We start from the raw sequence: 26,037 nt of genomic DNA, 5'->3' as shown, positions 1-26,037 counted from the left end.
AATAAATATATATATATATATATATATATATATATATATATATATATATATATATATATATATATGGCTGGGGGTGTACTCAGAGGTAGAATGTTCCTGGGTTCCAAACCCAGTACTACAAAAAAAAAAAAAATTGTTGAACCCAATCTTGGTCTGAATTTTATTTCTTGGAATAGATTTATAGAATGAAATTCACTTTGTCACAGATATTATTTTGAAGAGTATTCCCTGTTATAAACCAGGTGAGTGGTGCACACCTGTAATCCTGGCGCTTGGGAGGCTGAGACAGAAGAATCACAGTTTCACAGCCAGCCTCAGCAAATTTAACGAGGCCCTCAACAATTTTGTGAGACTCTTTAAAAATAATAAGGCTAGTGGTTTAATTCAGAGGTAGAATGCCCCTGGGTTCTATCCTAGTGGTACAAAAATTAAAAAGAGCATTCCTTGTTACAGATGTTAATACAGAAAAATAAGAAAAGAGTAATATTCAACCATTATGAGAGAAGATAATATTTTGGCTTATTTTTCACTTATGTTAATTTTTAACAAACACAGGATCATTCTGGGCATGGTGGTGCACGCTTATAATCCCAGTTACTTGGGAGGCTGAGACAAGTAGATCGCGCAAGTTCAAAACCAGCCTCATCTACTTAATGAGTGTCTCAGCTACTTAGTGAGACTGTTTCCAAATAAAATATAAAAGAGGTCTGAGAGTATAGCCTGGAAGTAGAAGGGCCTTGAACTTCAGCCCAGCACCACACACACACACAAAAAAAATCACATAGTTCATGTGCTTTACAGTCTATTTTTAACCTAAAATACTATGAGCGTTCTCCTATAAATTTATTTTCTAAAATGTATGTCTATTTAGTTGGTCATGGTGATGCACGCCTGCAATTCCCATTCTTGGGAAGCTGAGACAAAAGGATCACAGGCTGTGGCCAGCCTCAGCTACTTAGTGAGACCCTGTTTTAAAATAAAGAATTAAAAAATAGGGCAGGGGGTGTAGTTCGGATGTAGAATGCCCCAGAGTTCAATCCTTAGTATCCCCCCCCAAAAGTATGGTTATGAAATATGTCAATATATTATACCATAATTTATTTTATTCCCCGATTACTGACTACTTAGCCCCTCCCTTTTTGTAGTACTGGGGATGGAACCCAGGGGCATTCTACCTCTGAGATACACCCCCAGCTTATTTTTTATTCTTTCCTTCTCTCTCTCTCTTTCTTTCTTTCTCTTTTCTGGTGCTGTAGATGGAACCGAGGGGCATTCTACCTCTGAACTACACCCCCAATTCAATTTTTTTATTCTTTACTTTTAAATATTTATTTATTTATTTATTTATTGTGGGTCTAGGGATGGAACCGAGGGGCATTTGACCTCCAAGCTACACCTTCTGCCCTATCTTTTATTCTTTATATTGAAACCGGGTCTCATTGAGTTGCAGAAGGCCTCACTAAGTAGCTGAGGCTGTCCGCGAACCGTGATCCTCCGGTCTTAGCCTCCCGAATGCTGGGATTACAAGCGTGCACCACCACGCCCGGCTTATTTTTTATTTTGAAACAGGGTCTTACTAAGTGGTGGAGGATCTCACTAAGTAGCTGAGGCTGGCTGCGAACCTGGATCCTCCTGTCTCAGCCTCCCAAGTACTAGGATTACAAGAGTGCGCTACTACGCCTGGCTTATTATTTTTGAAACAAGGTCTAAATTGTGGAGGGCCTTGCTAAGTAGCTGAGGCTGGCCACAAACCTGCAATCCTCCTGTCTCAGCCTCCCAAGCACTGGGATTATAAGAGCGAAACACTACCCTTGGCCTATTTTATTCATTTTGAAACGGGACTTTCTAAGTTGCAGAGGACCTAACAAGTTGCTGAGGCTGACCTTGAATCTGTGATCATCCTGTCTCAGCCTTCCACGTACAGGAATTAATTACAAGGGCACACCGCCATGCCTGGCTTAGATAGGTTATTTCTAATGTGTCAGTAGTAGGAATTAGTATTGAAGCAACTATTTTAGGAGATATAAAACAATGGTTATAGGCTTGATTTAGACTGCTTAGATGTGGGTTCTAACTCTGCCACTACTTGCTCAGTGAATCTAAGCAAATTACTCAAACTCTGCCTCAGTTTCCTTTTATAAAGTGAGGTCAAATAATATATACCATATATACAATTATCAAATAATATACCTCAGGATCATAGTGAATTCTTTTTATTTTAAAAAATTGTGATAAAACAATAAAATTTGTCATCTTAATCATTCTAAATATAAACTCAATTATAGTACATTTTAAATCAGTTAACAAGATACAAATTATTTAGTAGCAGGTGCTAGAAAATGTTTATTACTGTTATTATTTGTATATATTTGCGCATCATGTTTCTTCAGCGTAAATTGCTAAGTATAGAATTACAGGATCAATTACAGTAAGACAGAACTATTAGGGCCCCCCCCCTTTTTTTCCCTACACTTTCTTAATAACAGAATCCTCACATTTTGGTCTGGGTCTATGAGCACTCAGAGTAAGAGTCAGATTTCATAGTCTCCCTGTGTGATAACTGGCTACCAGGAGTGAGAATCCCTGTAAGTTTGCAAAGAGGAAGTATGAAGCCCTTCCTCAGACCTTCCTGCTGGCTGGAAATGAACATGAGAGATGGAGCTTGAGTAGCCACAGCTGAACCATTAGGTGGGAGTCACACGTTATTGATGGCAAAGACCTTACTAGATCTACTAAAAAAAAGTTTGGTTCCCTGATGACTGCAGAGTCTACATACCAATCCAGGACAATTTAAGAGCAAATGATACCTTGGTATTCTTGGTAGTCATCATTTTGGTATTTTAACAATCATGACCAAACCTAATCTTATATCATATAAAATGGTATATGATAGCTGGCATGGTAGTACACACTTGTAATCCTAGTACTTGGGAGGCTGAGATAGGATGATTGCAGGTCTGCGGCCAGCCTCAGATACTTAGTGATGCCCTTAGCAACTTAGTGAGAACCTGTTTAAAAGTAAAGAATAAAGCCAGGCATGGTGACGCACGCTTGTAATCCCTGCGCTTGGGAGGCGGAGACAGGAGGATCTCCTGTCTACCATTAGTCTACCATTCCAGTGAAGACAGCCTCACTGGCTTAAGAGACCCTGCTTCCAAATAAAATATGAAATAGGTCTGGGAGTGAAGCCTGAAGGTAGAAGGGTTACATTCCCAGTACCACCAAGAAAAAAAAAAAAAAAAAGAATAAAAAATAGGGCTGGAGGTGTAGCTCAAAGTAGAATGCCCCTGGCCTTCAATCTCTAGTACTGAAAAAAAGGTACATAACAATTTTACATATGTGTATATATTTATTTATTTATTTTGCAGTACTGGCAGTACTGGGGATTGAAACCAGGGGCATTCTACCTCCGAGCTACACCCCAGCCCTATTTTTATTCTTGTGTGTGTGTGTGTGTGTGTGTGTGTGTGTGTGTGTGTGTGTGTGGTACTGGGGATGAAATTCAAGGGCTTTCTACCTCCAGCTACACTCCCAGACCTATTTTATATTTTTATTTGGAAACAGGGTCTCACTAAGGTGCTGAGAGCCTCGTTAAGTAGCTGAGGCTGGCTTCGAATCCATGTGATCCTTCTGTCTCAGCCTCCCAAGTACTGTGATTACAAGCATGCACCACCAACCTGGCTTTTATTCTTTATTTTAAAACAGGGTCTCACTAAATTGTGGAGGCCTCACTAAGTAAATGAGGCTGATTGTGAATTTGCAATCCTACTGTCTTAGCCTTCCAAGTATTGAGATTACAAGTATGTGCTACTATGTCTGACTTATATGACATTTTAAAAAGATTCACCAGTTTACACTACTATTATCAGTTCTGGCTGCCAAATTGATCAACTTTATTTATATAGAGCCAGAATCTGGCTATGTTGCTTAGGCAGGCCCTGGATTCCTGGGCTTAAGTGATCCTCCTGCTTCTACTTTCTGAGTACCTGGGACTATAAGCTCATGGCACTACATTGAGATTGATCAACTCTTTAAAGGCTTTGCTTTTTTGAAAAATCCTAGGTAATAAAGAGCCTTGTAATCCCAGCACTTGGGAGGCTGAGCCAGGAGGATTGCACAGGTTCAAAGCCAGCCTCAGCTACTCAGTGAGGCTCTCAGCAACTTAGTAAGACCCCATTTCCAAATAAAATATAAAATAGGTCTGGGAGTATAGCCCAGAGGTATTAAAAAAAAAAAAAGCCCCTGGGTTCCACTCCCAGTACCACACCAAAAGAAAAGAAAAGAAAAGAAAAAATATGGATGGCCTTTGTCCAAAATTCCTAGGAAGTGGTCTCTAAATCCCTAGAGTTTCCCTAGTGATCGAAGTGTCTTTGTTATTTATGGTGGGCTAAGATGAATACAGATAAGGCCTGGCTATGCCAGGAAGACCGCCATGTCATTAGAAGGCTGGGGCTTGGAGGGACTTAGTATTAGCCTAACTTCTGGACGCTAGAAACTGATTTCTGCCTCATGGTTAGTGATTTAATCAACCATATCTGTGCAGTGAAATCCCAAGAAAGACTACGGACCCAAAAGCCTTGGTGAGCCTCCCTGTTTGACAATATGCTACCAACTGTCACAGAGAAATGTCCAAGGAGGATGACATGTCCTGGACCCACAGGAAGAAAAAAAATAAATTTTGGGACCCTCTAAGACCTCACTCACCCTAAACTTTTATTGGCTTAACAGAAACTTGAAAATACAGAAATTCACTTGGTTTTACTGGTTAACCATTTGCCATAATTAAGGGCAGTATTATTCCTGAGTTCTGAGTCATTCCAGTGGATTTCAGAACTTCAAGTAGTAATGGCAACTCAGCAGCTGTGCCCTTAAGCTGTGGAGGGTGGCCTAGCACTGGATGACTGGGATCAGAAGTCATTGCCAAAAGTTTTGAAAACTACAACTTCATCTTAATTCACATATAGCACTTTTCATGTTTGCCTCTCCTATGTTTCTCCATTAGTTGCATATTCATGTTCTATATAGAGTTTCCCATTTCCTTTCAGGGTTTCTCCCTTTGCATTTTTGTTTTGTTTTTTGGTGGTACTGGGGTTTTTGGAAGCCCTTCTAACTCCGGGCTACACTCCCAGACCTATTATATATATATATATATATATATATATATATATATATATATATTTATTTGGGAACAGGGCCTCTTAAGCCAGCGCGGCTGGCTTCGAACCTGCACGATCCTGTCTCCACCTCCCAAGCGCGGGGATGACACGCATGAGCCAACACGCCCGGCTCTCTCCCTTTAATTTTATGACTAAAAATATCCTCACATCCTGAGATTGACCAGCAAGATACTTTTAGAGTTTAATGTTATACATTTAAAAAGAATATATTAGAAATTGCTTTGGGTGTGGCTGGAGTTGAGAACCCATTATTTTGCCAAACAGGAAAACCAACATTTAAGTATGAAGTAGACTGCTGTGCATGTGTGCGTGTGTGTGCGTGGCTCTGGGGATGGACCCAAAGGCATTCTAACCACTGAACTGCGCTTCCAGACATATTTTACTCTTATTTTGAAACAGGGTTTTACTAGGTTGATGAGAGTCTAACTACTTGCTGAGGCTATCCTCCAACCTATGATTCTCCTGTCTCAGCCTCCTAAGTATTGGGATTACAAGTGTGCACTGCCCAGCTCACACTGGTTTTAGATATTATTAGCTGAGACAGGAGGATCACGGTTCACAGACAGCCTCAGCTACTTAGTGAGGAACACTGCAACTTAGTGAGACCCTGTTTCAAAATTAAGAATGAAAAATAGGGCAGGGGTTGTAGCTCGGAGGTCGAATGCCCCTGGGTCCCACCCCCAGACTCGCAAAAAAAAAAAAAGATATTATTTATTATTAGTTTTGGGCATTAGTCTACCATTCCAAGCTTATTAAGGACTTTCCCTTTCCCCCTCCCCCATAGTGCTGGGGATTGAACCCAAAACTTTCTACTTCTGAGCTATAGCCCCAGCCCTATTTTGTTTTTTATTTTGAAACAGGGTCTCACTAATCTGCTGACAGCCTTACTAAGTAGCTGAGGCTGGCTGTGAACCTGTGATCCTCCTGTCTTAGCCTCCCAAGTACTGGGATTATAAGCTTGCGTCACCATGCCCAGCGGAAAATGGCTTTTGAAAATTTTTACTTCTGTTACTCAAACTCATGCTTGTTTCTTGGACTTTTCACAAGCTATCAACACAAAGTAGCAAACATACCTCTTGAATGGCTGTCATGACAACATGCTGAACAGATTCTTCCATCAACATAATGGCTTGGATGTACTCTGCAAACAAGAACAAGCTGAAATGTCACTGTTCAGGTAAGGACGCTGAGGGGGTAAAGGCTAACATTTTACAAATTCTTAGTTTCCTCTGTTTTGAGTCTTCCTATCAATTCTGCATACACGATTCAAGTGCCTCATATATGAGCACAGGTAAAGCGAGGGGTGAAACCACAGTATTTCTCTTTCCTGAAGACATTTTATTACCTTGCACCACTCCTTGTAAAGTTGAGGCTGCAGCTAAAGGTTAGGGAAGGGAGTACCAGTGTGAGTGTGTGCAGTGTGAATCAGCAAAGCAGTGAAGCCCATAGCTGTGGTAGAAAAGACTCAGCACCACTTTTTTTTTTAAATAAAAGAATTGTCTTTTTCATTATCCTTTGCTGCATAGTAAGAACAAAACTCTAAAGGCTGTGCTTTCTTCTTATGTGACATCAAAGCACTGAGTTATGTTTAATTACTACCCTAGTATTTCCTAATCAGAAAAGAAAAAAAAGCAATGAAACCAAGACCTACTTAGCAAAGAATTAAAATGAATTTAAACATACTCTAGTTAAGTACTATGTATTCCTGTGTTTTAAAATAATGTCCCACATCTTTAATATGCTAAGCAACAACCTCATCAATCTCATCCTCACCACTTCAGGAAAACGGAATAATCTCTAGTTGTTAGTAGAGACAATGTGGAAACAATATTCTTGTAAAAAGCCCTAGAAGTAGTTTTTACTATTTCCAAATCCAACAATGGATGACAAAAGTGAAATTAAGCGCGTGCGCACGCGCGCGCGCACACACACACACACACACACACACACACACACAGTGTCAAGTGGATTCCAAAAAATATGGCAAATACGTTGAATAAAAAATACTTTACAGGTTAAGTAATATAGTTGGGCGTGGTGGCACACACCTGTAATCTTAGTACTTGGAAGACTGGGAGAAAAGGATCACAGGTTTGAGGACAGCCTCAGTAAGTAGTAAGACTCTCATCAACCTAGTGAAACTCTGTTTCAAAATAAAAATAAAAGCTGGGAGCAGTGGCACACACTTGTAATTTCAATTCTCAGTAGGCTGAGACGTGAGGATCATGGGTTGGAGGCCAGCCTCAAGCAACCTAAAATAAAGAATAAAATAGGGATAGGGGTATAGTTTGGAGGTAGAATGCCCCTGGGTTCCATCCCCAGTACGACAAAAATAAATAAATAAATAAATAAATAAATAAATAAATAAATAAATAGGGCTGGGTATAGCTTAGAGGTAGAATGCCTCTGAGTTCAATGCCCAGTATCAAAAAAAAAGTTAAATAATAAGAAAGTTTCAAACACAAACAAACCATTTCACTCTTCCATGTAGTATATAAAGGGGTCATATAGTGAAAGTGTTAATCATTTAATAAGAAACTTCTGTCTTTTTTTGGTGTGTATGTGGTATTGGGGATGGAACCCAGGGGCATTCAACCTCCAAACTATACCCCCAGCCACAATTTTAATTTTTATTTTGAAACAGGGCCTCACTAAGTTATAGTGGACCTCAATAAGTTGCTGAGGTTGGCTTCGAACCTACGATCCTCCTGTATCAGCCTCTCAAGTATTGGGATTACAAGTGTGAGCCACCATGCCTGGCTTAAATTTAGAATGCCAAACTGCAATTGTCTCTTAACTTGTTTTAAAAAAGGAAAAAATTTTACAACATTATTGAATTATAACTGGTTTTCAATGCCAAAACTTTCATTTTATCAAAAGCATGTTTTTGCTAGATATAATGGTGCATGCCTATAATCCCAGTACTTTGGAAGCTGAGACAGAAGGATCACAAATTTGAGGCCAGCCTGGGCAACTTATTGAGATCCTGTCTCAAAACAAATAAAAAGGGCTGGGGTGTACCTCAGTTGTAGAACACCCTGGGTTCAAAACACACACACACACACACACACACACACACACACACACACACCACACCACACACACACATTTTTAAGAAAGTATTATCATTAGGATATTTGTACCAAATTAAGTGTTTGGTTATACATACAAATATATATAACCCAAAAGTAGAGACACATCATAACTTAATAACTGTTTGGTCAATAGGGAATTCCTTTAGTCTGACCCCAACTTTTTCTTCTGTTTTCTTAATAACAATCTTTCTATGAGGGTTGGGATACAACAAAGGAGTGTTTTCAGATATTCTGCTCAAAGGCATCAAACAGAGAAATGAGTACAGCTAGGATGACTGAGCAGCCCTCAACATGGAAGACTGTGACCATGGAAGAGCAGCAGCAGCAGCACTGAGCACGGTGAAGGGGAGTTCAATGGCAGCCGATGGGAAGCGAAGGAGGTAACGGTGGGATGGGCTAGGAAGTTAACAGGTGTGAGAGGGGAAGCGTTAGTTAAGAAGCGGTGTTGCCACGTCAAGGCCCTTCCCCGCGAACACCGTAAAATGTTAAATGATAAAATGATAATGAGAACTACATTAATATGATTTTTAAAAATAAAATAATTTACAAATCCTAAAGTCCAAAGTACAATTACATAGGATGGTTGGATGCACATCTACGAGGCAATGCTGGAAAATGAGGTGTGTGTTCTTTAAGGGAATTTACCCTAAAATCTCTGATGTCCAAAATTTATTACAGCATGGCTTAGTACAAAAAGTACTAAATTTAAATGCAGAAGAATGTGTGTTTGTTCTTGCCTAGCCTCTTGCAAGTAAGAAATCTTGGGCAAGTCACATAATATTTAGAAGTCCCAGTTTCCTATTTATAAAGTGGTTTTTGTTCTGCTAATGTATCATAAAGGACTAGACAGAAGGGAGACGCTAAGTAAATATTATTGTCAGTGTCTTTAGGTACCAATCTTTGCTTTTTCAAATTTACCACCAATTACTTGCCCCAATTAGAGAGGTCAGCCAAGATAGTAAACAAGAGTCAAAGTTCTTAGCAGCTGCTCTTCACTCCTTCTAGTTGAAAACTACGTCTAAACATAAAGCCTTTTTTATTTGTTTAGTACTTTACTGATTACAACACAAATACAGAAACTTCATTTATGCCTCAGGACTATGAAACTTTACATATTCATTAGGTTTGAGAACATTGTCCAAAGTTAGGTAGTATAAGGCAGAACAACTTTAATAAGCCTGACACTATATTAAACATATGCTAATGACAGTTTATACTCAACAATCCAAAAACTAATTTATTTGATTCTTAGCTCTACAGTGTTCCTGAGAGAACAGCTAAATGAGATGTTAAAATCCTGCTAAAAAAGATTTTCATCATTTATACAATTTCATGGGAAAATGGAATCTAGATATGCATTCAGTACTATGGTCTATGTACAGAATATCTAGACTATGTGAAAAACTCAGGAAATATTATGTCTACCTTCTTTTTCCATAGAAATAGAATATATTCCATATTCCCATGTCTTTTCTTAAGTCCTATAATAAAAATGATAAATCAACACTTAACAACTATACATTTCCAAGGATCCTATGGATTAAGCAGAATTCTAGACCTTGATGAATTTCCTAACAATGTATATCAAGAAGCCATTATTTGATACCAATGAATGATTAAATAAATTTTCATCCACCTTATAATCAAAGCATCTTCTTCAAGATTGAATATCTCTTAAATCTTATATAGAGCAATCTAATCTTTGACAGAAAACTTGATAGACATCTTAGTAATCACAAAAGTAGACAATTCTGTATTTTAATTTTTTTCCCCCTGTGGTACTGGGGATGGAACCCAGAGGTATTCTACCTTGAGCTACATGCCCACCCCTGTTTTTTTTTACTTTTTACTTTGAAACACAGTCTAAGTTGTGGAGAGTCTCAATAAGGAACTGAGGCTGTCTGTGAACCTGCAATCCTATCTCAGCCTCCCAAGTACTGGGATTACAAGTATGTGCCACCACACACAGTTTGTATTTTAATTTTTTAGCTAGCTGGGCGTGGTGACATACACTTGTAATCCCAGGGTTTGGAAGGCTGAGACAGGAGGATTGCAGGTTCAGGGCCAGTCTCAGCTACTTTGTGAGGCCCTCCTCAATTTAGTGAGATTTTGTTTCAAAATAAAGAATAAAAAATAGTTGAGGGTACAGTTAAACGAAAAATAAAAAAGCAAACAAAATTTAGTATATGAGCATAATATAATAAAATCTAAAAAGATCTATAAATTCATTGTTTAAAAACAAATCCTAGCTGGGCATGGTGGCGCACACTTGTAATCCCAGCATTTGGGAGACTGAGACTAGAGGATCATGGTTCGCGGACAGCCTCAGCTACTTTGTGAGGCCCTCTGCAACTCAGTGAGACCCTGTTTCAAAAAAAAAATTGGGTTGGGGTATAGCTTGGAGGTCGAATGCCTCTGGGTTCCATCCCCAGACCAGCAAAAAAAAAAAAAAAAAAAAAAAAAAAAAAAAAAAAAATCCTAAATCAAAGACCAATAAAAGTAGTTGTAGCTTTAAGAAAACAGGCCAGGCATGGTGGCACACACTTGTAATCCCCGTGCTTGGGAGGCGGAGACAGGAGGATCATGCAGGTTCGAAGTCAACCTCGCTGGCTTAGGAGACCCTGTTTCCAAATAAAAAAATATAAAAAATAGGTCTGGGAGTGTAACCTGGAGGTAAAAGGGTCTCCCGGAACCCCTGTACCACCAAAAAGAAAGAAAGAAAGAAAGAAAGAAAGAAAGAAAGAAAGAAAGAAAGAAAGAAAGAAAGAAAGAAAGAGAAAGAAAACAATGTTGACTATTATTAAACTTATTACTAGACCATCAAGGAGCAAAACAGAAATTTCTTTTGCATTACCAGGGCAAGGAGAACTAGAATAAATTGGGCTTAATAAAACCTCCATTTTCTTCAATGTAAGTAATAGTAAAAATGCTATAACGTCCAGCAGTCCCTACCCACCTATTCCTCTGCTTCATTCCTCACTATACTCCAATTTTGAGGGAATTTTTTCTCCTAATGGGGATCAAATCCAGAGGCATTCTACCTGTGAGTTATACTGTTATACCCCCAGCCCTATTTTACTTTTATTTTGAATCAGTCCCTCTAGGTTGATGAGAGTCTCAGTACTTGCTAAGGCTATCCTTGGGCCTGCAATCCTCCTGTCTCCGCCTCCCAAGTACTGGGATTACAGGCATATGCCACCATGCCTGGCTTGAGGGAATTTTTAATCCTGCAAAGGCAACCTGAGTCTGTCTTATATTCAGTTTCTCCTACTTAGATTACTACTAATTCATTATCCCTCCTTCATAGCTTTGCTTAAATAGGTCCCTGACCCTAAGGCCAGACTGTCCTTCATCACTCTTTACCCCAGGGCACTCATCAGTATCTGATGCTGTGAGTGTGTCATTGTTTAAAGCCTTTTCCCTTCACTCTCTGTCCATAAGGGCTGGTATTTTGTTCCTAGTCCCTAATGTAGCAGTTCAATTAACTATTTATGAAGTAACTCCACTACAGAAGAAAGAAAATAAATTTAGGGTATTATTTACCTTACTTTTTGAGTGACAAATACTCATACTTTTTGTATAACATTCTGGACCATATTTATTCATCATCATTATTTATTATTATTATTATTATTATTATTATTATTATTATTATTATTATTATTATATGTTTTGGTGGTACTGGGGGTGGAATCCAGAGGCTTTCTACCTCCAGGCTATAGTCCCAGACCCATTTTATATTTTATTTGGAAACAGGGTCTCATTAAGTTGCTGAGAGCCTCACTCAGTAGCTGAGGCTGGCTTTGATCCTGTGTGAACCTCCTGTCTCAGCCTCCCAAGTGCGGGGATTACAAGCATGCACCACCATGCCTGGCTGAACCATATTTTGAAAAATATGTTACCTTAGCCAGGTGTGGTGGCACATGCTTGTAATCACCACACTTAGGAGGCGGAGACAGGAGGATCACGCAGGTTCAAATATCTTGGTAATAATAGTATTTTTGCTTTAAAAGACAGTCAAGGCAATATTTAAAATTTAACTGAAGAAGTAATTTCTTGAAAAATATCTACTAGATTTAGGGTTATAGGACCCAATGTCAAATATATTTTTATTATTTAGAGATTACATATAATGATAATTTCTTCTTTCTCCACAGCAAAGACAAACATGTAAATGTTTCAAAATGTAGTATTTCTTTAAAAAAACTTAAGCCAACTATTATAGATGTATTAGAAAGACTAAACCCAAATATTTACTGAACTACTGTGCATCTCTGCTCATTATTTTTCAATTAATAGATGGCTCTTGTCCAATTAATATTAAATTCCATCACATCCAACATAGTAAAGATGCATTTAAAACAATCTATTCTGGAGCTGGGCATGGTAGCACACGCTTGTAATATCAGCATTTGGGAGGCTGAGACCAGAGGATTGTGGTTCATGGACAGCCGCAACTACTTAGCAAAGCCCTTTGAAACTCAGTGAGACCCTGTTTCAAAAACAAAAAGACTAAGCCGGGCATGGTGGCGCCTGCTTGTAATCCCAGCATTTGGGAGGCTGAGACAGAAGGATCGCAGTTCGCGACCAGCCTCAGCTACTTAGTGAGGCCCTTGTAACTCAGTGAGACCCGGTTTCAAAATATAGAATAAAAAATAGGGCTAGGAATGTAGTGCGGAGGTAGAATGCCCCTGGGTTCCATCCCCAGTACCACCAAAAAAAAAAAAAAAAAAAAAAAAAAAAAAAGACTAAAAAATAGGGCTGGGGATATAGCTCGGAGATTAGGAGGTACAATGTCCCTAGGGTTCTATCCCCAGTACCGCAAAAAAAAAAAATTTTTTTTTTACTCCTGCTAGGGATGTAGCTCAGTGACAGAGTAAGTGCTAAGCATACATGAGGCCCCAGGGTTTAATCCCAGACACCACAAAAATAACAAGAAACAATCTACTGAAAGTTACATGGTCTCACAAAAACCCTAAAAATACTAGCCCAATCAAATTTATTCTATCTTCTTAAACTTACTTAAGCTTGAAAAAGAAATACTGCTAACAAAATTGTACAAAACAGGGTGGCCTCCGAAAGTTGTTATTGTTTGTATTGGTGCTTTATATAGAAAACATACAAGCTGGGCATGGTCAGCTTGCCTGTAATCCCAGTACTTTGAGAGGTTAAGATAAGAGGATCACAAATTCAAGGACAGCTTCAGCTAAGTGAGATTCTCATCAACCTACTGGGACCCTGTTCAAAATAAAAAATATAGGGCTGGGGATGTAGCTGGAGGTAGAATGCTCCTGGATTCAATCCCCAGTACCACCAAAAAACCAACAAAAACAAAACCCCAAAAGCAAAAAAAATTTTTAAAATCCCACCATATGTTACTTTCCTTCAATATTTTAAATGCACACACTAACTTCAAGTAAATTACCTTGCTTCTGTTCACAGTTCACGGCACAGCCTAAAATGAGTTGGAGCATCCTTCCGAGCTCTGCTGCATCCGAATGCTCACCAATAAGGTTCACGTCAGGAAGGGTAAAGTCATTAATCTGCTGTCCTAAAATCTAAACAAAGAGAAAAAGATTACAACTGTATTTATATTTATATGACCAAATAAAATATTTGTAGAGATTAGTTTTATCACCAGAAACTCACTGCCAAAGACAGGGCTGTTGTGTCAGTCTCACTCCCAATTTGTTTTTTACCTCCCATATTAAATTACAAATATGTTGAGTCATAGCAACTTGCTCCATAATGTGGTGTGTGGTATGCACACTGAGCAAAGAAGCTGAGTCACTTCAACTGAGCAGTCCCACTTCTCCCAGGAAGACTGGATGCTTGCTTCCTGATGAACTAGAAACAGAAGGTTCTGAACAAGGGGGCACCAGAAAGAGTTAAGATTAAATAAAACTTCAGGCCCTAAAAGTAAGCTTCCCATAGTAAGTAAGATTCACTCCATCATCTCCCAAAATGAGGGTAGCAAGATACCTAAATCAGGAAAGAGAATGAAATATTCCTTTATGGGAAAACTGATTGGCCCTAAATGAAATGCCATATGCAAACAAATGGAAATATCTCTGCCTAATGATTTACAGTCAAATTAGCTCTGAAAACTGCCCCCCCATTCCAATCAGCTTTTACAGTGCTTTACCTTTAAAGATCAACAAATAACCAAGCATTATTGGAGAAGTCTCCAACATAAAAAGCAGACAAGCAGGGTGTGTGACGCACACTTGCAATCCCAGCATTCGGGAGGCTGAGACAGGAGTATAGCAGGTTCGCTGCCAGCCTCAGCTACTTAGTGAGGCTCTCCGTAACTTAGTGAGACCCTGTTTCCAAATAAAGAATAAAACATAAGACTAGGGGTGTAGCTTGGAGGCAGAATGCCCTTGGGTTCCATTCCCAGTACTGCAAAAAGAGACAAAAGAAAGAGAAAGAAAGAAAAGAAAAAAGAAAACAGACAAAAACAAAGAAACTCAATGAAAAGCAAACAATGTGGAAAGCAGAAGAAAATTAAAGTTTTTTACTTCTTATAATTAGAGATATACACTATGGTTAAACTATCATGAAAAGGAAGAACAGGACTATTATACAACTCAGGATCCTGGTTTTCTCTGGAGAAGATATAAGAACAGAGGTTGTGATCATAAAGGTAGACAAGGGCTTTCCAAGATGGTGGCAGTGTTCCACAGATCTGTGTTTTACAATGGTTTACTTTATAATTAACTGATAAAGTACATATATGCATGTCATAGACTTCTTTTTTGAACATATGTTTATTTTACAGTAAAAACATGATAGGGTTATGGGGAGGGAGGGCAGTACTGAGAATTGAACCCAGGGACATTCTACCTCTGAGCTACACCTCCAGCCCTATTTTTTGTTCTTATTTTGGAACAGGGTCTCACTAAGTTGCAAGGGCCTCACTAAGTAGCTGAGGCTGTCTGCGAACCGTGGTCCTACTGTCTCAGCCTCCTAAATGCTGGGATTACAACTGTGTGCCACCATGCCAGGCAAGAAGGCAACTTTCTATCATGTACTTTTCTGAAGAGACCACTGGAAAAAGTGCTTCACCAAAATGAGAAAAGAAGGAAAGAGAATAACAAAATGTTCGGTGAATAGAATATAAGATATGACAGAAACAAAGGAATTCCCAGGATAAGGAGAATGAAAGGCAGCAACAAAACATGAATTTACTGTTCTTGTTTATTTCAGTTAAGAGTGAAAGCCCCTATGAAATATTAAAACACTCATAAATATCAATATAATAGGATAATGGCACAAATTCAGACCCATCTGGAGTAGTTAAACAATACCTTGGTGGAGTCGTCATGTTTCCTTTACGAGCCTGAAAAAATCTGGACTCCAAAATGGACCAGGCTTAAAGGATTAGAGCCTGTGGATATGCATATACATTTTTACAGGTACATTTATGTTTATTTCTATAAAACTGATATTATATGATACATATAATCTCTTATTCTTATTATTAAGGAATTTTATAAATGTGAACTTTTATGTTTTCACGGCATTTGTCCTATAAATGTTCCATAATTTCCTTACTGTTAGACATTTCTCTTTTTTTTGTGTGGAATTGGGGATTGAACTTGGGTATTCTCTCTCTGAGATACACCCCTAGCTCTGTTTATTATTCTTTATTTTGAAATAGGGTCTCACTAAGTTGGGAAGGGCCTCACTAAGTAGTGAGGCTGGCTGTGAACCCAGATCCTCCTGTCTAAGCCTCCTAAGTACTGGGATTTTAAGTCTGCACCATCACATCTGACTCTGGGTTATTTTCAAATTAAATGATAGTACAGCCCAAGTAGTTCATTCTATCTATCTATCTATCTATCTATCTATCTATCTATCTATCTATCTCTCTATCTATCTATCTATATCCCTACTATCTACCTACCCATTTATTTGTGGCACTAGGGGATGGAGCCCAGGGGCTTTCTACCTCTGATCTACACCCCAACCCTATTTTTATAATTTATTTGGAAACAGGGTCTCACTAAGTTGCTGAGAGTCTCACTAAGCAGCTGAGGCTGGCTTCAAACCTGTGTCATCCTCCTGTCTCAAGCTCCCAAGTGCTGGGATTACCAGCATGCACCACCATATCTGGCTATTAATTTTTTGAGATAAGAATTGTCCTATGTTGCCCAGGCTGGCCTTGAACTAACTTCTGAGCTTAAGCAATCTTCCTGCTTCAGCATTCTGCATAGCTGTTACAGTGTTAGAAGGTAAATTTCCAAAAATAAAATTACTGTGCCAAAAGATGTACTTATAAGGCTTTTAAATAAATGGACAAGAATTCTACCTTCACAGAGTTCATAGAGCAAAAAAGCCATACAATGAATAAATACAGTACAAATAAATATATGATTACAAGTTATAGTGGGGGTGAGAAGGAAGAGATGCCTGAGCTATGAGGATAAGTGGGGAGATTGGTTTGGAATCACACAGTATGGTCTAAGTGGTTGTACAAGTGTAAACTATGCAAAAACCACTCTTCCACTCTTTCTCATAATCACACTGCTAGAAATTTAATTAGGCTTTTAAGGGCATAGGTTCCAAAGGCACAAAGCCATCCTCAGATACTCTTCTTGAGAACTGGAAGCATGGCTGGCTCATGCTTACCAGGGCCACAGAGTGACAATGGCAGATCCAAGGCCCAAAGCTTTGCCAAAGAAATGTTTGTGGGCTGGAGGTGGGGAAGGAGCAGGGAGAAAAAAAAAAAAAAAAATCAGAAGGGAGGAAAAGGAGGTACGTATGTGTAGATATCTCCGCCTTAGTACCTCACGTGTAAGATGGGGATCACAGCATAATCTGGTTAGAGTGCAGCACTGAGTATGATACCTGGCTTACAACAACACTCAGTAAAACAGTTCCTGAAACATTCTCTCATGATATTCACTGACAAAATTTTCTTATTTCTGCGCTAGGCGTGGTGGCGCACGCTTGTAATCCCTGTGCTTGGGAGTCAGAGACAGGAGGATCGTGCAGGTTTGAAGCCAGCCACACTGGCTTAAGAGACTCTGTTTCCAAATAAAAAAGTATAAAAATAGCTCTGGGAGTGTAGCCTGGAGGTAGAAGGGCTTCCAGGAACCTCAGTACCCCCCCCACAAAAATCCTATTTCTTTTTCACTGTAATATTTTATTAAAAATTCCCACTTAAGCCAGGCATGGTGGTACATGCTTGTAATCCCAGCATTTGGGAGCATTTGGGAGACTGAGACCAGAGGATCGTGGTTTGCGGACAGCCTCAGCTACTTAGTGAGACCCTCTGCAAGTCAGTGAGACCCTGTTTCAAAATAAACAAGAAAAAATAGGGCCGGGGATAGAGCTCAGAGGTAGAATGCCCCTGGGTTCCATCCCCAGTACTACAAAAAAAAAAGAAGTTACCATTTGCACTTTATAAAATAGGCATGATGCTCAGAACAGAAACAATTACTTCTAACCCCAAAGATCTAGAAAATATTCCTTCTTGCCCCTACAAAGCAACAAAACTTCTAGCAAAAAAAAAAACAAAAAAAACAAAACCCTCCAAAAAAAGTCCCCCAAACACTCTTTTGTATACTTGTCAAGGTGTCTAACACTTAACTCTTTGAGTACATTTATATAAATAAGTATCATATGTCCTTATAAATTAATTTTTATTTTAAAAATTTGAGAAGATTAGAACTTTTCAGTGCCTACTATGTGATGTAACAATGAGTATATCAGGTCTGGTCCCAACTCCATTTCATGACTCTAATAATACGAGAGTGCCACGATCAAATAAACCAACGAAGACAACTGTGGAATTGTGAGGACTGATGGGAATGTTAGGGTGATGTGATGGGGTCCTGGGGAAGGGTGAGAAAACACATTCTCAGCGAGTGCCTCTCTACAGCAGGAGTGAGTTCAAATAAGCCTTAGGGGGCAAAGACAAGAGCTGAGGAAGGACCCAGCCCACAACAAGAGGCAGGTGGAAAGGCTGGGGCAGACAGGGCTGTGGGAAGACTGAGGCACACTGGGAGGAAGACTGTGGTTGTGGCATTACAAGTGAAAGTATCACCAGAAACTGTTAGGTCACGTAGCACCATGGTAAGAAATGTGGATTTGATCCTCAATGCAATAGTAAGCCACCAAAAACTTTTAAGGAGAATGACAAAACCTACCTACTTTATATTTTTAAAAATCATCTTGGCTTGAGAGTGAGACATAGACTACAAAGAGGCAATGTACAGCCAGCACCCATTAGACTTTTTAGTAATCTAAACACCAGCTAATGTTGGGTTGGTACAAGCAGCAGTGCTAGAGAAAGCTCTATTTTGAAAGTTTCATGGGTCTTGAAGATGAGATTAGAAGAAGGAAGAGTTGTAGGATGCTTTCAAGGTTTACTAGGGTAGATGGAAGTATTTTACTGAGATGGGAAAGTCTGATGTTGTGGGCATAACATGACCATAAATGCAGATAAGCTTGCCAGGGGCAAACAGCAGACAGTGCAGGTTTCTAGGCAGTGCTGTGTACACTTGACATCTCTGACTGTGAAATTTAAAGTGAAATGTGCTAGTTCCACTCCCTGGACCTTTCCCCAGCAATGTCTGACCTATATTACAAATTCAGAATAAAGTGAGTTTATCTGCGGCCAGTTTATCTTTTACCAAGAATAAAATGGAAGTAGGAAATGGAATTGATGATAGTGCATGGGTCCTAAACTATCTTCACATGTAAGGGAAGAAAGAACTGACGATAGTAAGCAAATTCTAACATATATGAGTAGTCATCTATAAACTTCCCATAATACAATGAAGAAGACTGACCATCTATTCAGTATTCATTAGAACCAATATAGAAGGGAACCCAAGCTGATTATTAATTTGGAAGATAATGTTCTTTAACTTGAAACTATTATAAAATCAAACTATCTAGTAGTAATACTTCCAAGAAAAACAAACCCTTACCTCATGATTATAATCCAGGATTCCTTTTAAAATTTTCTTTAAATTGCTAATCTGAATAAAAAGAGAGAAAACAACTGGGTAAAAGGAAAAACACAGATCAAAACATAGTTTAATGTAGATTTTTTAGGCCAAATATCTGCTCTAGTTAATCATAAAAGAGATACTAGTTAAGCATTCCTAATCCAAAAATCTGAAATCTTAAATGCTCCAAAATCCAGAACTTTTCTAAAGTTCATATTGGCACTTAAAAGTTCAGATTTTGGAGCATGAATTTCAGATTTGGGATTTTCAGATAAAAGACATTCAACATATAAAAAAAAATTAACATCGTATTTGAATTATCATCATCATCACAAAGGGCTACTAATTACTTAATTATTTAAGAAATCTATAAATAAGTTAAGGCTGGACATAGTAGCACATGCCTCTAAATCGCAGCTACTCTGGAGGCTGAGGCAGAAAGACCACAAATTTTGAGGCCAGCCTGGACAATTTAGTGAGGCCTTGTCTCAGCTTAAAAAAATAGGCTGGAGATGTATTTCAGTGGTAGGGCACTTACTTGCCTACCATGTACAACCCCCTAGGCTCAATCCCCATTACTGTAAAAAATCAAAACAAAACAAAGAAAAACTGCCCTACCCTCAATGAAGACATTAGTTTAGTGCTATTTCCCCTAGAAAAGTGGAAGTATATCTTATAGAAGTTTATATTTATTTGCTTTTTTACTTATTTATTCATATGCAGTACTAGGGGACTGAACCTAGGGCATTCTACCTCTGAGCTACACCTCCAGGCCTGTTTTTATTCTTTGAAACAGCATCTCATTAAGTAGTTGAGGCTGGCCAAGATCCTGCAATCCTCTCATCTGAGCCTCCCAAGTTCTGGGATTACAAGCGTGTACCACCATGCCTGGCTGGAGGTTAAGTTTTAAATTTAGAGCATTAGGCAAAAACTATAGTCAAAATTACCAGTGAAAATCTCTTAATCCATGAAGTGTATTGTCTCCAAATTGTTCCACTGTAAGTCTACTGTTTTTTAGTTGAATACAAAGTAACTATTTATGAGCCAGAATGGTAAAATATTACTAATATACTCCAAAACAATACAATAGAATAACACTGACCATTGCAAGATAGTGTGCTGTAAGAAGTATCCTAGAAATTAAATAAGATGAAGACGCAACATACAGATGCCTGTTTTACTCACCCAGAGCTTAAATTCACTGGCACTCTTTATAGCAAGCTGAATATTTCTCCTTTCCCTCCCCTCCCCCCTTTTGACCAAACTCACATAGTTAAATTTGTGTTAAATATGTATACGATCCTGTTCTTTTTTTTTTTTTTTTTTTTTGTACTGGGGATTGAACCCAGGGGCATTCTACCTCTTAGCTATACCCACAGCCTTACCTTTATTTTTTACTTTGAAATAGTCTTACTAAGTTGCTAATGGTCTCACTAAACTGCTAAAGCCGACCTCTAACCCGTGATCCTCATGTCTGACTCCCAAGTACTTATGATATTCTACTGATCCTGGTGTTGGGCTGGCTGACCTTAGCCAATGTGAGTACATGTTGAGCATCTTTTATCTAAAATCCCTGTGACCTGAAAGCATTTCAGATTTTGTATTAAGGATCTTCAATGTATAATTAAAGATATTCTAGAGTAGACGATGATAACACCTGTGGCTATGGAATGAAAGAGGCTGAATTACCTCAGTGCAACACAGTAGTTAAAGACAGTTGACATACTTATATTTTTGGAAAAAAATGGAGATATGGGAATTCACAATAATCTTAATTTCCTTTATTCTTATTTTAAGATGTTAATTTTTCATGTTTAATATTTGATATTAAAACATCTTTAAAATTAGTATGGTTATCCAGGCGTCGCAGCACACGCCTGGATAACCAAGTAATCCCAGTACTTGGGAAACTGAGACAGGAGGATGGCGCAGGTTCAAAGCCAGCCTCAGCTACTTAGTGAGGCTCTCAGCAACTAAGTGAGACCCTGTTTTCAAATAAAATATAAAACAGGTCTGGGAGTGTAGCCCAGAGGCCAAAAAAAAAAAAAAAGGTATTTTCCCCCATCACAAAATGCTATATATCTTATTTTTCAACGAATTACATCAAAAAATTGAGGAAGTATATTCAGGCATGGTGGTCTATGGCTGTAATTCTAGTTCTTAGGAGGCTGAAACACAAATTTAACAGGTTCAAGGCCAGCCTCAGCACTCAGCAACTTAGTGAGACCCTGTTTCAAAGTAAAAACTGAAACAGGGCTGAGGGTATATGGCTTAGAGATAAAATGCCCCTGGGTTCAATCCCCAGCACCACACACATACAAAGTGTAATATAAAGTAAAATATGAAAAACAAAATTTCTAAATATAAAAATACAATAAACTTAGCCAGGTACAGTGAAGCATGCCTGTAATCCTAGTACACGGAAGGCTGAAGACAGTAGAACTGAACGTTGGAGGCCAGCCTCATCAACGCAGCCAGACCCGCAGCAACTTGGTGAGATCCTGTTTAAAATAAAAAGGGGTGGGGTATAGCTTGGCAGTAGACCCCTGGGTTCAATCGCCGGTACAAAAACAAAAAAAAAATAAAAAAAAGCAAGCAAGCAAGCAAAAAAAAAAAAAAAAACCCAAAACATACATACATACATACATACATACATACATACATATATATATATATATATATATATCTTTTTTACCCTTTTCTGTACTAATACCATTGCCATACTTGTGATATGATCTCTGTGTGTATCTATATACACAGGAAAGGAGAAATGCAATTTCTCTTTTGGTGGTGCCAGCAAGCAAACACAAAAGGATGGTTATTTTAAACATGTAATTATTTAAGATACATTCCAACATTAAATAACTATCTTACTTGCTTGATCTTGAAAAATTTTTTCAAAAATCAAGAGAACCATTAAGCAATTTTTATTCACTTAATTGGTAAAAAGAAAGAATTAGATTTTGGCAGGTTGGAATACCTAAGCAATCAAAACTTTAATTGAACATGTGCTTCTTGTGGGAAATGGCATGCATCTGTGTCCCAGTTACTCAGAAGTCTGAAGTGGGAAGGTAGCTGCTTGAGTCTTGGAGTAGGCCAACCAGGACAACATAGCAAGACTCATTCATTCATTCATAAACAAAAACTGAATAAATGATTAAGCAACTGAATGAATAAAGACCAGGCTTAGCACACATTAAATCAGGTGTTTCACATGCTTTACCATTTGTATTTCTGAGTCTCTACCAGTGTATATTAAAAAATATAGTTTCATAGCCTTCTGAACTACCAGTTATGACTACTGCTGGGTCATAAAAGTCAAATCAGTATAACAAAATTATAGAGAAGGAGAAGAAATTAGTTGTTGCAAGGGATTAGGAGCACAGGCAGTGGCTTTAAAAGGCAGCACCAGGAAGACTTGCGACAGGCAATTCTGCATCTGCACTGTGGTGGCACTTAGAGAAGCCAGCATGAGGCAGAGTGGTGAAACTACACACAGACAGAGAAGAGCACACGTAACACTGGTGAAGCCTACACTAACTGTACATCCTATCAAGGCCAGTTCCCTAGCTTTGGTAATGTACTATAACTATGTAAGAACTACCAATGGAGAAAATGGATGATCGCTTCACAGAACTGTGTGTGCTACTGGGGATTGAATGCATGAATATTCTACTTCCAAGCTACACTCCCAGCCCTTTTTATTTTTTGCTTTGGAACTGGGTCTTGCTTTGTTGCTAAGAGTCTTGCTATGTTGCTGAATCTGTCCTTGAACTTGCAATCCTCCTGGTCTCAGCCTCCCAAGTACTAGGTTTTACAGGCATGTGCCACATACCCACAGAACCTCTGTACATTTTTTTTTTTTATAATCCACAACTCCAGTGAATATATAGTTACTTCAAAATATAAAGTTAGAAGCCAGGCATGATAGTCCATGCTTGTAATCCCAGTACCCAGGAGGCTGAGACAGAAGGATCACAGATTTGTGGTCAGCCTCAGCAACTTAGTGAGACCCTGTTTCAAAATAAAGAACGAAAATAGGACTGGAGGTATACCTTAGAGGTAAAATGACCCTGGGTTCAATCCCTAGTACCACAACAGCAACCAAAAAATACCCCACAATATATAGTTAAAAAATTTACTAGGTTGCAGCCTATAATAAAAAAAATCACTATATAATGTATAGAAAAAAACCTGTTCAGCTGCATATGCACACATTTAAATAGACAGCAAGTTATAATGTAAACTGTTTCCTTCTTATAGGTTTTGATCTAAGAAGACTGAAATTTACTGGAATTTAAAGCTATTAGAAGCTGAGAGTGGCACTGCATATCTGTAATTCTAGTATTCGGGAGCTTGAGAAAGGATTGTAGGTTTGAAGAAAACCTTAGCAACAGTGAGACCCTCAGGAATGTAGCAACACCTTTCAAAATAAAAAACAGAAAGGACTGAGGGTATGTAATTCAGAGATATATAATGTGCCTGGGTGTGTTCTCGTGTTCTCTCTCTCTCTCTCTCTCTCTCTCTCTCTCTCTCTCTCTCTCTCTCTCTCTCTCTCTCTCTCTCTCACACACACACACACACACACACACACACACAGAAGAAGAAGAAGAAGAAAAAAGAAAGAGCTATTAGGGAAGAAATGAAAATGTTTCCTTCTCTGTTTGAGACACAGTTGATAATGATCAGTATTTTCTCATTATTAACAATACCACGAGCAATGAACACATAATATATTGTTCATTATTCTACATACTTTAAAGAGTAACTCATCTATGTTTGTAAGGTAGCTCCTATTTCAATCCTCAATTTACAATGGGGAAAAACAGAAGCACAGAAAGGAGACTTCCCCACAGGGCACCACCAATCTTCATTTCACTATATGCTACCTAAGTTTCTAAAGTTCACTTGATTATATTAAAAACCAACAAATATCGCAAACATAAATATTTAAAGATTTAACAGATGAAAAACAAAAAGAAATACCTTTAGCCTCCAATTATCTCCCACTTCAGTTTTGATTCTGTTTAGCCAATTTTCATCAAAGTATGCAGGATCTCTGCAAATAAGGAAAAGCTAGTATATTAAGATCATGTAGCTATCATGCTAAAAAAAAAAAAAAAAGAAAGAAAAAAGTGACTCTTACCCCATACCATCACTTAAGTGAGACATAAAAATGTATTTACCACATATCGGCCACTGAAATAAACTTAGCATGTGAGACCACATGTAATGGTAGCAGGTAGCAGATTTCTCTAAAATCAACTAGACTGTTATTGCTCACTATAAAAATATTTTTAAAACCCCAACAGGCAAAAGATGTTAATATACAGTTAATAAACTCAAAAATTAAATTATAGCTCAATATACCAAATTGAAATTATAGATACACAAATATTCAGGAACAGTCAAAATCAATGATTTTTAAAAAGGTGAAACATATATCAAGAAAGTTAGAAAAAATTTTTCATTTAAAATTTCATCATCTAATACTTCAAAGGTCACCATCTCAGTAAATTTTGGTTTCTTCAAATAATATTAACTGAGAACCTTTTTCTCAGTTGTAGTACTTGGCATTAGACAAAGTTGGACAACATTTTTGTTTGTGAAATACTTAAAATCTAAGATAATATTGACGCAGACAAATGCATTGAAACAAGGATAGAACACCTTACACTTACTTTTCTTGGGAAAACCTCCCAGACTTAAACTCTAGGAAGAAAAAACCTAGAACTTCTCAAATTCAGCATGAGCCTCATTTTAAAGTCTTTCTGTTATTCTAAGAATTATTTGTCCAAGACCACAATAGAACACCTGTTTGTCTTAGTCTAGCAAATATTATGTGCAAGATCTTTCAATAACACCACGTCTCTATCCAATCAAAAAACATAAAGGCAAATAGATGCATTAGGAAAAGATCTACATTTCAACTTTTATTGCATTTCAACTAATACAATCATTACTAAATTTTATTCAGATTAGCTTAAAATAATGCAATGTGCTAATAGCATTTTCAATTTTTATTATGAAAAATATATTTATGTGGGTAATAAGGATATTTGAAAGAACTAAGTGATTGCTTTATAAAAACTGGTTATTTTTGAAGCTTGTTTCTTAACATACTAACTGGATTGCCCATCTACTTTAAAAAACAGCTTTATTAAGATATAATTCACAATCTGTCCATTTAAAGTAGGCAAAGCATTTTAATATACAATATTCAAGAGTTACAAACCATCACCACCAATGCAATCTTGAGCATTTTCATCTTTCCCCTCCCCCAAACCTTGTATTTGTTAGCTGTCACTCTCCAATTCCCTATCTTCCCAGTTTCTAGAACTTATTAATCTACTTTCTTATTTTTTGTTTTGTTTTATTATGAAACTGGGGATTGAACCTAGGGGCATTCTACCTTTCAGCTATACTCCCAGCCTATTTTTTATTTTGAAACAGGGGCTCACTAAGTAGCTGAATCTGACCATGAACCTGCAATCCTCCTGTCTCAGCCTCCAAGTAATGGGATTACAAGTGTGTGCCACCACACCAGGCACTAACCTACTTTCTGTCTCAGAGATTTACCTATCTCTGAAAATTCCATATAAATGAAATCATGTAACACATGGTCTTTTGTGTCTGGCTTCTTTTACTTAGCATGTTTTTAGATTTACCCATATTTGCAGCATGTATCAGAACTTCACTCTCTCTCCTCCTCTCCTCCTCCTCCTCCTCCTCCTCCTCCTCCTCCTCCTCCTCCTCCTCTTCCTCCTCCTCCTCCTCCTCCTCCTCCTCCTTCTTTTTGGG

At 38.1% G+C, this 26,037-nt stretch overlaps 1 protein-coding gene across 1 annotated transcript in view; it reads right to left on the bottom strand.

The window, feature by feature from the left end:
- Positions 1–26,037, bottom strand: part of HOOK3 (hook microtubule tethering protein 3) — a gene marked incomplete at both ends in the record, with an annotated part of 127,514 nt that overhangs the window by 71,733 nt on the left and 29,744 nt on the right. The window contains 4 exons of the mRNA XM_080709776.1: positions 6,251–6,318; positions 13,698–13,830; positions 19,216–19,266; positions 24,223–24,295. Of these exons, the coding sequence (XP_080565902.1) occupies positions 6,251–6,318; positions 13,698–13,830; positions 19,216–19,266; positions 24,223–24,295 (325 nt within the window). The remainder of the gene's footprint in view (positions 1–6,250; positions 6,319–13,697; positions 13,831–19,215; positions 19,267–24,222; positions 24,296–26,037) is intronic.

Source organism: Muscardinus avellanarius (genome assembly GCF_963383645.1).
Source record: "Muscardinus avellanarius genome assembly, chromosome: 14".
Classification (NCBI taxonomy): Eukaryota; Metazoa; Chordata; class Mammalia; order Rodentia; family Gliridae; genus Muscardinus; species Muscardinus avellanarius.
This window is presented reverse-complemented; position numbering and strand designations above follow the sequence as displayed.